Source organism: Notamacropus eugenii, chromosome 5 (assembly GCF_028372415.1).
Source record: "Notamacropus eugenii isolate mMacEug1 chromosome 5, mMacEug1.pri_v2, whole genome shotgun sequence".
In the NCBI taxonomy this organism is placed as follows: domain Eukaryota; kingdom Metazoa; phylum Chordata; class Mammalia; order Diprotodontia; family Macropodidae; genus Notamacropus; species Notamacropus eugenii.
The window spans coordinates 353,763,159-353,778,093 of record NC_092876.1 but is presented as its reverse complement, the minus strand read 5'-3'; the positions used below and the strand labels follow the sequence as shown (position 1 = coordinate 353,778,093).

At 36.3% G+C, this 14,935-nt stretch overlaps 1 protein-coding gene across 5 annotated transcripts in view; it reads left to right on the top strand.

Moving 5' to 3' along the window:
* The window catches only part of GRAMD1C (GRAM domain containing 1C), a 145,122-nt gene that overhangs the window by 84,404 nt on the left and 45,783 nt on the right, over positions 1-14,935 (top strand). For 3 of the 5 annotated variants that reach the window (XM_072613960.1, XM_072613958.1, XM_072613962.1), the window contains 3 exons: positions 1,152-1,247; positions 5,567-5,647; positions 12,746-12,864. In XM_072613960.1, coding sequence (XP_072470061.1) covers positions 1,152-1,247; positions 5,567-5,647; positions 12,746-12,864 — 296 coding nt within the window. Of the gene's footprint in view, positions 1-1,151; positions 1,248-5,566; positions 5,648-9,617; positions 9,953-12,745; positions 12,865-14,935 lie in introns of those variants that run through there. The other 2 variants (XM_072613959.1, XM_072613961.1) reach the window with 2 other exon arrangements.

The following is a 14,935-nucleotide window of genomic DNA, read 5'->3' as shown; positions in this document are numbered from 1 at the left end:
ACTAATCATGTTAAATCTTATTATTTAAAACCATGCCAGGCCTCTTACTGTTTGTCTCAATTTTTAGGAGGTTTCCCCCAAAACATGTTTTATCGCTTTTATTCTTTATTTCATTCCAAAATCATAGCAAAAATCATTAAAGTTTTGTAGATTACTATCAGGTGAAAATGAAGGGACAGCAGAATCTTTTAAAATCAAATATGTTAAGAGGATACAATGAGCCATATTTGATGGAAGAGAGTCTGATATGTCCCTATGTTTAGGTACATCCACAGAAGTCAACACTCATTGTCAACACTCATCACTGACAGCCACTATCTGGAATTAATTGCCTCCCAGTGTTGACTTACTTAGCAGTTATGTGGCCTAGATCATATTTTCTCAATTTTTTTTTCTCAGCTTGTTGCTCAGTTTGTAAAACCTAATCAAAGCCTTGCTCAAATCAAAATAGATTTTGTAGGCCAGTTTTGAGGATTAAACCTAATTTTTGTAATTTTCAACTGGAAAATATTATTAAAAGGGGCCTTGTGCCACATAAGAAATATAACACTAACACAATCATTACAGTGTCATAGTTTCTTTATCCAAAGATTTTTTTAGTTAGTACCAACATTACTTTGAAGGTGGACTGTTCAAGGGAAATAGAATAGGATGTAGAAAAATTTTCCCTATAATATGCTTTAGATTATAAAGTATTATAAAGTATTTTGGAATATAAAGATACATTTGGCTTGTAGAAATGTTTATTTGTGTAAACATGAGCATGCATGCAGTTATAAAGACTAGCCATTATGTTTCTTTAACATTTTCTTTTTTTTAATATTTTTCACTTCAATTTGCATATTTAGTTAAGATCTGATAATAGATTTCCTGTTAAAATAAGCTTAGTTCATTGGATGTCTTATGTGGTAGACTGCTGTCAGTTTGCATGCACATATCTTTTTATATGTTGTCTGATGTCAGAAATAGAGATATGTTTAGAGGGAGAGATATTTGAAAGGATGCTTAATTGTCTACTTGGTTTTTTCAGAGAATAATAATATCTTTATTTTGCTTAAATATTGACTGTTAGGCTAATGTTAAACTAAAATTTTAGTGTATATATTTTGTTTTAGAATACATTTTAATGTCTTAAATTTTTTTGTGTTTAGATTTCCATTGCTTTGAAGGACATAACCGTTATGACCAAGGAGAAGACTGCTCGACTTATTCCAAATGCCATTCAGATCATTACAGAGAGTGAAAAGGTTCAGAAAGCTATGCAAATTCTTGTATTCATTCTCTCCTTTTTCTCCTCCCCCTTTGAAAGTGTTACCTATGAATTTATAAATTAACCACTGATATTGATTTCTCTGAATTTAGACTTATTAGTTAATTAAATAGTTCCTAAGTAATTTTGACAATTAAGAGAATTTTGTGTGTTGTTGAAATTGGAGGTGGGCCTAGATTTGTGGTTTTTTTGGTGTGAGGAACTTTCTAGTAAGGAAACTCTGTCTCCCAGTATCAATACACAACTGTTTTGTGGCTTATAGTCTTAGAGAGTTGCCTGGGGTGCTGGGAAGATGATCCACTTGCTAAGGGTCATGTAGCTAGGATGTTCTAGAGGTGGGTCTTGAACCCAGGTCTTCCTGGCAGAGTACTTAGTAAGAAAGCATATTACAGTCAGAAAATAATATTTCCTGGGATATTCATGTTACTGACTCTCTACTTTAGAGAGGCAGCCTAGCCTAGCAAATAGAGAGCCAGCCTCAGAGTCAGGAAGACTTGGGTTTAACTACTGCCTCTGAAACAGCCAGGCTTTGTGACCCAAGGTAAGTCATTTAAAATCTCTGTGATCCTGGCAGTTCTCTAAGATGAGAAGGTCCTGATATTACCAGAAGAACATGGAAATTCCCCATACTAATGAAATGGTAGGTCTGGTCTCTTCTCATACCTTTCTGATCTTTTTTCTTGTTTAGTAAGTATTAAAAGCAGTGAACAGTTTGCTTTTTATTTTCCTAGGAACATGCCAGTCATAGAGATCTTAAGAGTCCATCTAATCCGACTCTGTCTTTGTGAAGAAACTGAGGTCCAGATGATTGAGACTCACTACCTATTGGTCCCATGTTAGGGAGCCAGGGAACTTCCTTTCTCCTGCCCTAACCCACTGATGAGTGGCAAACCAGTAACATCTGCTGCCACTTTGAGTAGCCATAGATTTAATGCCTACCCTTAACAACCCTCATTGCCTCACTGCCCAGGGAGAAATCACTCATTGTGAGTTCTGTTCTCATCTCTAAATCCGTAACTCTTCTGGAGATATGCCAGAGCATCACTCTGCTCTAAACCTTGAACACGCTATCATTTTGGAAGGTGACATTCTTCCCTGCCTTTGACTTCTGAGATCCTGTAGGCCTTGCCATTGGCTGTGCCACTTGCCCAGCCTGAATACCACCTGACTTTTCTAGCTACCATGAGTTGAACATAAACATGAGCTTTCCTTTATTATTTCTCCCTCCACCTTTTAGACTGTGCATTCCTTAAATGTAGAGGTTGTCTTTATTTTCAGAGTTTAGCACAGTGCTTGGCACACTTAGATGCTTAGGTAAGCACCATTAAGTAGGCTTTTTCATTCCATTAAGTGACTTGCTCGAGGTTCTATAGATGGTAAAGGAAAGAGTCAGGATTTAAACTGAGGTCCTCTAAGGACGTCTCAATTCAGACTAATTCATATTCAGTTACAAGGTGGACTAGATGGTTTCTGGGTTTTCTTCTAGCTCTTAGAGTCTGTGATTCTATGACTGTGTGATGTTTAAGGCAGGGTGAGATAAAGAAAAGCATACCAGTTTGGGGCCAGTGAGTCCAAATTCTCATCCTTACTACCTGTTGAGCAAGTTAATTAAACTCATTGGGTCTCCCATTTTTTTATTTGCAAAATGAAGTAGTTAGACTAGATGATTTCCAAGTAGAATGGAATGATTAGATGGTTTCCCTTCTAGCTTGAAATCTTTACATATGGCTAGAAACCCTAGTGCACAGAGAATTGAGTGACAGACAAGGTAACAGCTGTTATTCTTGTAACTATTTTTAACTTGTGGTCTTTATTCATCTGAACTTTTTGCCATTTTTCAGTAAAGAATGTGAGAATTTGATTGTAGGCCCAAGTGCTGTGCCTCTCTGTGTGCTAGGTTTGCTGCCAGGACTGCCTTGGACAGCCAGATAGGGGTGGTATATCTTTAAAAGTAATAAGCTAGAAACCAAAATCAAGAAAGCTCTTTGATAGAGAACACCATGGGTTAAATATTTCAACCTCCTGTTATACTTCTTAACTGTATTCAATATTAGGAAGAAGGAATTTTGAATTATTTTATTTTTTGCTACTCTACCTTTGAAGAAAGACTGACTACCTTTCCTGGATTTATACAACTTAGGACCAAGTTCGTCCTCAACCCTTTCCCCCATGGAAGAAGTAATTTTTGAACCAAACGTATTAGTGGGCTGGTGGAAGTTCATTGACTGAGACTAGTTCCACAAAAATCAATCATTTTTCCAAATGACGTGGTAGACGAGATGAGATTTGATATCAGTTAATGTTTCTTCTTTTCAAGTGAAAGGGTAACAGAATTCATTAATATTTCCTCCTTTTCAAGGAGTGAAGTAGGACTCTGTGGGAGGAAATCCATATCTTGAATTCTTTCTCCGTCATCTTTCTCTCTTAACATCCTTCTTTTAAAGGCTCTGTTGCTCTTTCATCTAGGAAACCTTCCCTGTTTCCCCCGACATGTTAGTGATCACACCCTTCTCCAGGTATTTATATTCTGACTTTATGTCCTTATGTCTAGCAGAGATTAGGTACTCAATCAGTGTTAGTTGAATTAAATTGAATGGGGATAGGGGTCACCTTGAAGGATTTCTGGGAGTTAGTAGTACATGTTTAGGTTTGAGGGTAAAAACTGTTAGAAAATTTAAAGTGCTATTAGGAGGCTAGACAGGAGAGTTTAGATAGTTTCATAAGTCTTAGTAATCTATCAACTGCCCTGGAATATGGTTTTAAAATTATTGTTAGAAAACAAGGCATAGTTACCTGTGCTGACAAAAAAAGGTAGTAATTAGCACAATACTACTATTTCCTGTATTATATAACCTATATTATTTCCAGCCCATTTAGATAGGGGTAAAACATATGAATAGTGTTAGAACAGGATTCTGGCTTAGTTTGAGAATACTTATTTGAGATTTTTGAGTTAAAGTGTTTTAGAAAACCATAGTATTATTATTTTGACAGAGCCAGACTAGTGTGAGGCAATTGGGTGCAAAGTATAGATATCCGGGGGATGTGCTGGTCAAGAGACTACCATACCAGGACTCCTGTTTCCTAGGGATATCTCTTTCCCCGAATTCTGTCAGAGACATGACCCAGATTCCTGCATCCTACAATGTGACTATCCATCGTGGGGAACCTGGGGCCTTGAGGCCACATGTGGCCCTCTGGGTCCTCAAGTGCGGTCCTTTGACTGAATCCAAACTTCACAGAACAAATCCCCTTCATAAAAGGATTTGTTCTGTAAAACTGACTCGGTCAGAAAGCTACATGTGGCCTCAAGGCCGCAGGTCCCCACCCTGGTACCCGTGCTCGCACTGTTCTGCGTGTCTGAACTGCTGCCTCCTGCGCAGGTTTTTGGCCCAGATAAATAATTAGTAGCTGCAGCTCTGGAGTTTTACATTTCATTTGATAAACTAAGAATTGAGTAGGGCAGAGAAGCTGAACTCTCTGGCTCTTCAACATGACCTCCGTCATGAGAGGCGAGGTCACTGATCATAGAGTGTAAGAGGATTTGTACTGCCTGTTTTCTGTATAAATGAAGTATTATATTCCTACTTCCGCCATCTGTCACCTTTTGTAACTGTGGCTGTTAAAAGTATTGCTTTGCAAATAGTAACTGAATTCAAAGAAAAATGATTACCAGAAGCACATATTAGACTATGTCCTAAGTAGTGCAGTGGCACTTTTGTTTTACATCACTAAAGCTGAAAGCGCAGCTTCAAGTTGGCATGTAAGGTTTCACGTTCGTAAGTAGTGAAAGGCGTAGGTGTCTGAGGATATAGTGTATAAGAAATCATATGCTTTAATGTAACAAATTATAAAATTTTGATCTCTAGGTAACGTTTCATCTGATAATATATTTTTGGGTTGTTTTTGTTTTGTTTTGTGGTCATACTATGCCTATAAGGAAACTATAAAACAGAAAAATATTGCAAGTTTTTCCCAGTTCTGCTTTTATTAAAATGAGGCAAAATATAAAGTATATATCTATTTCTTTCTTAATAAAACATAAAATCATATTTATAATAAGAATCATACTTAAGAAAAACTACTTAATTAGCTATCTGAAAAGATAATTTTTGTCTTCCACAGCCTTTCTATGCAAATTCTTTGCTTTTTAATACAGTAGAGTATACAGTGAGTAGTGGTGAGCACTAGTAACACCATCCTTAGATCCAAAGCACTCCCAGTATGTTTTTGTGACAGATAGACCTTCCTTTTATTTTCTGCAATACTGAAATTGTCCTGTTATTTTCCATGCAGTTTTTCTTTACATCCTTTGGTGCCCGAGATAGAAGTTATCTCAGTATCTTTAGATTGTGGCAGAATGTGTTACTAGACAAGGTAAGATTTCAGGTGGATGGTGATTACTAACCTTCTGGTTTTTAATTGTGGAGAGTGTTAGAATCGAAGAGATTTGTCTGATTTGCATGCTGAACTGACCCCCAAAGGCCCGCAAGTCTTCAAACAAACTCAGTGAAATGCAGTAAACTTAATTATAGCATGCTGGAACACTGAATTATCAATGCTATAGATAAGTAATTTTTATTCTAATATTTATAAAGAATGTAAGTTCTGAATATTATACCCATGATTATTAACAGATTATGATTAATGAAATTTCAGTTTGTCTCAATATTTACCTCTATGCATGAGAGTATTCTGGATGCAGAAAGGTCAGATAATAAGAAATGATTGTATAGCCACATATTTGTATTTTTAATATGACAAAAAAAAGCTTATAGGAGGGATTTTTTTAAAATCAATCCCAAGATATGTATAAGGTTTATTAAAAATTTACTGTCTTATTTTTTGTCTTCATTATATTTATGGTTTAAAATGTGCAATGAGAACTGATGTTCAGAATGACTTTAAGGCACTGCAAGATCCTTAGTTGTCAAAGAAAGGTTAAAACACTCAATGTACTCTATTTTCTAAAACAGGAAAGTGTACTATACACTTTAAAATGATTTTCAATGAGCATTGAAATCAAAAGAATGAAAAAAAAATCCCCAGAGAATTCATTTAACCAATATGCTTCCTTCCCTGTGTATTCTGATACCCATCCCAGAGTCCCCAGCAGATTGCTCTCTCAGATGATCTCTCCTCTCTGTTGAAACTTCAGCCTTTCCCTGTCTGCTGCTTCCTGGCCTGTTGCTTTCAAACATAACCACTTCTCCCCCATCCTTAAACAACCTTGACCGAGCCCTACCATTCCCTCAAGCTTTGTCCTCTTATCATCCAAACTCTAAGAAAAAGCCATTTACTTTTGTTGCTTCCATTCTTTTCCTCTCATTTCTCAATCCTTTGCAGGTTAGGCTGTGACCTTACTATTCAAATGAAAGCACTCTCTCCAAAGTTATGGATGATTTCTTAATTGCCAAATCTGATGATCTTTTTTCAGTGCTCCTTCTTCTTGACTGCCCTGTTGCATTTGATACTGGTGAACATGCTGTTCTCCTGAACAATCTACTCTCTCTGGGGTTTTGTGACACTTCGTTTTCCTTGTTTCTTCCTACCTGTATGACTGTCCTCAGCTTCCTTCGTTGACCTCTCATCCAGATCTAAGTGTCTAACTGTAAGTGACCTACAGGATTCTGTATTAGGCCCTCTTCTTTTCTTCTTCTGTACCTCATGAACTCCTATGGGTTTAACTGTCAGGAAGATTCTTCATGAATTCAAATCTGACCTCAGACCCTTAATTAGCAATGTGACTCTGGGCAAGTCACTTAATCCTGTTTGCTTCCATTTCCTCATCTTTAAAATGAGCTGGAGAAGGAAATGGTAAACCACTCCAGTATCTCTACCAAGAAAACCCCAAATGGGGTCACAAAGAGTTGAACATGATTGAAACAACTGAACAACAACAATAAATTTGTTGATAGTTTTTATAATATTGAACCAACCCTGCAGATCTGTTATAATTCCAACCTGGCCTGGTATATATTCTTTGTGACCAGAACTTGTCTTTTCTGCCTCTACAAGATCTCTCTTTGGTCCTTTTCTCTCTGCTTACACGTATATCTTTGTTCAGGCCTTTATTATTTCTCACCAAGGAACAATGAGGTCCCTGCTCAAGCTTCACTTAATGGCTGTTTTTGGACCTTCTGGGATGAGAGTGAATGTCAGTAATAACTGATTCTATTCCAAACAACAGCCCTGAGGCTTCTGCCCCTCCCAGCTTGATTTATTTTTTTTCTTTGCCATCCTCTTTTTAAAGAGGCCTATTCACTGAATGGGCCTTACCTCACTTTAAGTGAGTACCTGAAAAGGCCTTAGCCTAAAAGGCCAAGGTCTCGCATTGCATCCTGGGCCATCTCCTGTCATCCTGATGAATATCAGGCCACTGGACCTAGATGGCTCAGGAGAAGAAAGTAAGGTTGGTGACCTCCCTCACTCAAAACCAAAGTCAAGTGCAAATCATATTTCTCTGATGTCATGGTCCTCTTCGAAAATGAAGGATGAACACAATAGCATCTCACCAGTAGTGACTATTGTCCTGCCTCCTAATTGTTCTCCCTGCTTATCTCTCATTCCAGTCCATCTTCACGCTGCTGCCAAAAGTGATTTTCCTTAACCTCAGATTTAACCATGTCACTCCTGTCCTTAATAAGCTCCAATGGACTCCCTATCACTGCCATAATCAAGTATAAATTTTTCTGTTTGGCTTTTAAAGCCCTTCAAAACCTGACCCCAACCCATTTTTCTAGCCTCTTTATACATTGCCACCATCTTCCTAGTCACTGAAGTTTGCAGCCTAAATGTCATCCTTGACTCCTCACTGCATCTCTCCCCTTCAGGTGACATCTCTTGCATATACCCCCTTCTCCAGCACTGCCTTTGTACTGGTGCAGGCCCTTATCTCATATCTGGATTGTTGATATCCCTGCCACAAATCTCTCTCCACTAGAATCCATCTTCCATGTAGATATCTAAATGATCCTCCCAGAGCTAGGTCTGAACATGTGACCACATCCCCTCTTAACTACTCCTCCCCCCCAAGTCAGTAAACTGCCCTGACTTACTATCATCTCTAGATAGAGCCAATTTACTAGAAATAGACTGGACTCTATTTTCTATTTTATTTATTTTCTATGTGATTTCTAATAATATATTAATTGTACCAAAGGTGAAAAAATGCATATTTAATGGAAATCATTTAGGTGGGATTTGAATAGTATTAGATAAGGCACAATTGCTTGTTTATACATATTTTTACTTTTATATTGACATAATATTTTTAAAATGGAAGCCAGACTCCCATTTTACCATCTTCTTCCTTTAAATTTTTTTTAAAGGGTGTTATAGTTAATAAATTGAAAGTATGAGAAAAGAATCTCTGTGATTATCACTTATAGGTCTACTTTTTAAAAAATGTAAAATGAAGGTTTTAAATAAAGACAATGAATGAAGATTGTATTTGTGTGTATGCACATACTTGTGAATTACTGGTGTTAGGGATTCTCATGTGGAAATTCTCACTATTGATGCACATCTTCAAATTGTCTGACTTGTCATTTTAGAAAGTTACCGGGCAGTAATGGTGGCACGATGGATAGACCACTGACCCTGGAGTCAGCTGGACCTGAGTTCAAATCCAGGGCCTCAGACACTTACTAGCTTTCTGATCCTGGGCACCTCGTATAACTTCATTTGCCTCTGGAGTAAAAAGAAAGTTTCTTGGGGTACAGAGTGTAGCCTTCTATCTACTATTCTGTGTTGCCTAAAACTATAAAGTATGAGAATTATAAAAACAGAAAGAACCCATTCCATTTTTGCAAGGTGCAGAATTCCTGACTAACGTGACACGTTATGATCTTTTTATTTGTTTAAGCATTATCAAGCACTTTAATTGCTGCCCAGTATGGCCTGTTTTTCTTGCTATCTCTTGACATTCCATTTACAGTTATTCAAGGCTGAGGTATATACACTGAGAGTAGGAGTAAAGGAATTCATACAGAATTTTGATGGCAACTTCTGTTAGCACTGAAGTAGTATATAGTAGCAGATAACATAGTATATTTTGGGAAGTAATGAAATGTTTTCATCTTGATTTGAACGAAAATGTTAGGAGGAGAGCTATAGTACAATCCAGAGGATTGAAAATTATATCTTTATGTTTCTTAATTCCAAAAATTAATTTAAAATCATATTAGAATAAGTTGTACATGGAGTGAAAGCCAGGTATTTTCACCTGTGTAAACTAGTAGTTTAATGTAACCAAAGAAAATGGGAACTGTGTCTTTAAAAAAGCCCTGTTTACCTGTCCTCCTCCTAGTAGGCGTGGCTTAGGAACCAGTTGTATGAGGTATAACTTCCAATTCAGTATACCAGCTACCTTGCGGAGAAAGCTGATCCTACAGTCTAGGAAGTTAGAAATAAATAAGCTTTAAGCCACATTAGAGCTTGTCTTTTACAAATAAAAGCATTTCATGACAAAATAAGGAGCTTGAAAATGGCAGATTCATAATTGTCATCAAATATTTGGAGCCCTGGGTGATAATTGAAGTGTTTTGTGACTTATTTGGAATACAAAGCTTCCAAGGCCGAAAACTGATCTTCTGACTTTTGAAACTTATCTGATAACTTCGTGGTTCATCGTTAAAATGACCCTCTGGGTGAAACATTGAGACTGTCCTTTGTTTAAAGGTAGATGCTTTGTTTTATTTGTAAATGTGAATTTTTCCTAAGGTTATGCATATTAATTCTAGATAAACAATGTCAGTTCTGTTACTGTCTGCTTAAATATTTAGGAAATTCATGCTGGTAATATAATTGAAGTTGGAATTAAGAGATGGATTGTAAACAACTAGGTTATATGTAACTTCTGGACAACTTAATAGAAAAATTTGCATTTTTGATGAAACAGGACATTTTGAGTTAAAGGAGTCTTAGGATCTAAAGCTTGTAATGACAGAATAGTCTAAATCTGCCCCCCCCTTTTTTTAACAGAGGAATTGAGGCCTATAGATGTTAGTAATTTTTCTGAGATCATGTAACAACTTTTCAATGGCAGATTAAGAATTTGAATCCAAGTTCAAATATGAAAATATGGATTGGACTTATATTTAATTATGCAATGGAACATTGGATTTGTAGTCAGAAACCTTAGTTTTGAATCCCATTTTCACTAATTGCTATTTGTATGAATTTGGGAATGTTTGGGAGGGATCACTTTTCTTGGTCTGTAAAATTTGAACTGAATGATTTCCAAGGCCTACTCTAGATCTAAACCAGAGGCTATTTATGTCATGAACCCTTTTGGTAGTCTAGGAAAGCATATGACTGGACCTCTTTTCAAAATTTTGTTTTTAAAAGCATAAAATAAAAAACAGGAGCCCCTTATTAAGAACTCCAACTCAACCCTATGCTCCTCTGCCCCCACATTCAGTACTCTTTCCATTAGCTATAAGTGAACATGGTTTACACACATTTTATTGATTTTGAAAAGATATTTGCACAGGAACTCCATAGCTATACATTCATTTTCTGGTAGCATGTAGGTAGAAATATATGTATGTATATATATAGTTTCCATTATTGTTTCTATGAAATAATACTTTCAGTATGAGATTCCAATTCTATGTAAATTTCAGTTCACTATTTTAATGAGTATTTCTAAGTTTATTTATTGTTTTATCCACTTGCCTAAGCCTGTCTTTGTTTCATTTTGAAGCCTGAAATCTCAGAAGTCAGAAGTTAGCCTTGTTGAACTAAATGGAGATAAAACAAGTTTTTATATTACATCAGCAGGCCTTCTGACTGTTATAGTTGTGATAATGTTTCAAGAAAAATGTCTGGGGAGAATCAGCTTACTAAATAAGTAAGAGCTATGACCTTATGTAATGTATTATTAGGCAAATCCCACAAATAATTCTAATGGGTTTAGAAGACTTGTATTCACATGTGCTTGATTTTAGGTAAAAGATAGAAGCTTGGGTTAACTTGAAAAAATGAAGGTTTCATTCAAATGCTTCATGCTGAGTGTCTGAGTACCCCTGGGTTCCACTTGGCCTAAGCTGGATGAAGGTAGAAAGTGACAATGAAAAGAAAAGAGGGAAAATAATGGAGAAAGAGAGAAGCACATTCTAGGGAATGGTATTCAAGGGATTTAAGGCCCTTTATAATCTGCTGCAATTTCATCTCCTATTTATTCTGCAGCAAGAATTCCTTTTGTTTAGGTAGGCTGGTTTCTTCTCTATTCCTGTTTCATTCATGTCTGACTGTCTTTGCTAGCACTGTTCCCTTCTTATTCCTTTTCTTCCCCTTCACTTCTTGGAAAGATCTCCCTTATATCCCCCTTTTCAAATCCTACCCATTCTTTTAGGACCCTACTCCAATCCCATCTCTTCCACAAACTTCCTCTAGCAACTCTCTATCTCATGGGGAAATTTTTGATGTAGTTCATCTGCCTCATTTGGTGCATAATCCAAGACTGCTTTATGGTATTTGATTTTTTGCTGTTTAAGTCTTTTATTCCTCAGGAGATGACAGATTCTTTGAAGTTAGGAAGCTGAATAGTGCAATGGAAAATACCAGTTTAAAAATGAGAGTTTCAGTGTTAGAATCCCTATTCTTCTATTTATTTTCTTTGTGACATTGGGCAAATCCTTGCGTCTCTCTGAGCCTTAGTTTCCTCATCTGTAAAATGAGGTTCCCTGAAAGGTTCCCACTGACTCTACATCTACTATCTTAGGAGAGCTAATACTTCATTGTATCCCACATAGGACTACGTACATAGGTGCTCGGTAAATATCCTTTGAATGACTGAACCTTGCCAACAGTGACGTCAGGTGCTTTGGATTGTCCAACCCTGACCTAAACTTGTCTTAATTGTTGTAAACAAGACTACCAACCAAAATGTAATGTCTGAAGCAATATCTGAAAGCCTGTCAGCATTTCTAGAATTCAGACCATCTGCCCCATTAAATCTCTATGAAGATGGTTCTGTTCAAAGGAGATAATGAATGTAGGAGCATTTTGTGGCTGTAAAGTGCTACATAAATGGAGGCATACTGGTTGTGTTTTGCTGAATAGTGTAGAAGGATATTAATTTGCATATTTGATAACCTCAGGCTGCTATCTAGACATTTCAGTTATTTATTGAATGTTTCTTCCATAGTAAAGGAAAATATATCAAAGGGTAGAAACTGATAGTTTGTATTTCATGAATTTAATAATAAACACATACTGTCAAGTTAAAAGAACCTTTCCTCTTAATGACAGAAACTTTTTTTAGGGGAGTATACTTTGTAAACAGATTTATTTTGGTGTTTGTTGGTAAAGCGTCTCTTGTACCAAAACAAAATGTGTCAGTAAATTAAAGTTAAAAAACAAATGGTAATGTGAGTTCATATTGTTATATGAAATTATTTTTAGTAGTAATAATGCGATGTCTTATTTTAAGTTTCATTGTTCAGTGTGATTTTGCTGTTGTTTCAGAGTTTGACCAAACAGGAATTCTGGCAGTTGGTCCAGCAAAGCTATGGTACTGAGCTCGGTCTGAATGCTGAAGAGATGGAAAACTTATCATTGTCACTTGAGGATAACGAGCTGCCAAGGTACTTAACAACATTTTAAAATGTCTACAGGACTTTACATATTATAGCTAACCCTAATTAATTTGAATTCTGCCAATTCAGAATGTGTGGTAATTTAGCATCTACTCATATGCAAGAATTGGAGATGGAGGATTGGGTGGGAATATATTTACTTTTATGCAAATTAAAGCATGTAAAAAAATGAAGAAATACCTTTGTTAATCATCAGTATAAGACCTAGTTTTAATAAATAGTTGATGATCTTAGAAGAGAAAATACATGGTAAAATCTCCTAACTTTGAAAATGACATTAAGATTTACAAAGAATAAAAAATTCAAACATGGTGAAATGGAAGGAAGAACTCAAAAAACTCAGTAAGCAGACATAAAAATGGCAAATGAGCTTCATTGTGGACCAGTGTAAAATAATATAGTTAAGGAAAAGTAATTCAAACTATAGTGATAGAATGATGAACTCTCCTGTCACTTCCAATCTTGTAAAAGAATCTGGAAGTCAGAGTAAACTGTTCCTCAGAAATGTTGGCCTAGCCTGTTTAGACAAGCTAAGAGGCCAGCAAAATGCTGGAATCAAGAACAATATTGGCAACAAAAACCCAAACCACGTTGTACGTATTCAGTGGTGGATATTGTAAATCAAGATAGACATAGTGAGATAGAGGAGAATGAAAGGGACTTCTGTCAGACTTGAGCTTCCACCAATTTTGTGAAAAAGGTTCCCCCTTTGTCCTCCTCCCCATAGCCACCAGGGGGAAGTAGCACCAATTTCCTACAAATGAACTGAGCACTATTTAATCTCTAGCTCCTGTAGATACTTGAGCTAAGGGAAGAACGTACTAAAATTTTATAAAATTGTAGAGAATATGACTTAGCTGAATGTAGACTTATTTATTCAATTGCTGAGTGTTATAGCAAAAAGACACCCTTAGAAGCTTGAAATAGATAGCTTTAACCAACGCAAGAAATAAATTAAGTATAGAGCTTGTTACCTGACAGAGTGATAATTTAGTATATTGGAGGCAGCTAGGTGTTGCAGTGGATGGACCGATTGGCCTGGACTCAGGAAGACCTGAGTTCAAATCCACCCTCAGACATTTACTGGTTATGTGACTCTGGGTAAGTCACTTGCCCTATTTGCCTTAGTTTCCTCATCTGTAAAATAAACTAGAGAAGGAAATGGCAAACCAGTCCTATATCTTTGCCAAGAAGACCCCAAATGGGATCATGAACTAAAATGACTGAACGACTGCAGCACTGGCCCAGCTCACATGTCACCTCCTCTGGGAAGCTTTCTCCCTCGTCTCCCCTTTGTACCAACTTGAAGTAATTTCTTACCCATCTGAACTCTCTTGCTTTGTTGTATATTTCTCTTGTGTTATTTTTACATTCTGCTTTGTGTTGTGTTGGCTTTCATGCATGACTTATTTTCTATACTATCGTGTAATCGTATAATCATATAATAATTATGATAAAATATAATAAAATAATAGTATAATAATTATAATAAAATATAATAGTATAATAATTGTTGGCAGGCACTTTGCCTTATTCACATTTGTATCCTTCTCAGCACCCAGCATAGTTCCATGTACATAATAGGTGCCTAAAAATTTTTTTTTGGATGGATGAATATTTAAAATACATATTCCAGAAGGAGTTTGATAAACTTCTGGAAGATAGATGTCTGTGAAACGTCACTAGTGCTGTCTAGAGGTCTATTCCTTTCATATGAATCGTTGGAGGTTGATATCATGGATTGTGGTTGTATGCTACTATATGATGTCACCTGGTTTCACAGGATATTCGACTATATGGACCATAGGTCTGATGTAATGCTTAGCTTACTGAATCATGAAGTTCAAAGAGTAGGTTTAAGATACACAAGAGACTGCTTCAGGAACATTTATCTGCTAATAGTGACTATTCTACAGATTTTTCTTTCGATTTGTTTTCTTCAACAACAACACATTTTTTAAAGTACAAAGTTTTGTGCTTGGAGTAAGGTGAATCTGGCACCTTTCTCATCAACCTTATCAGTAGTTTTATTACTTTTAAGTAATAAAGATATATTTCT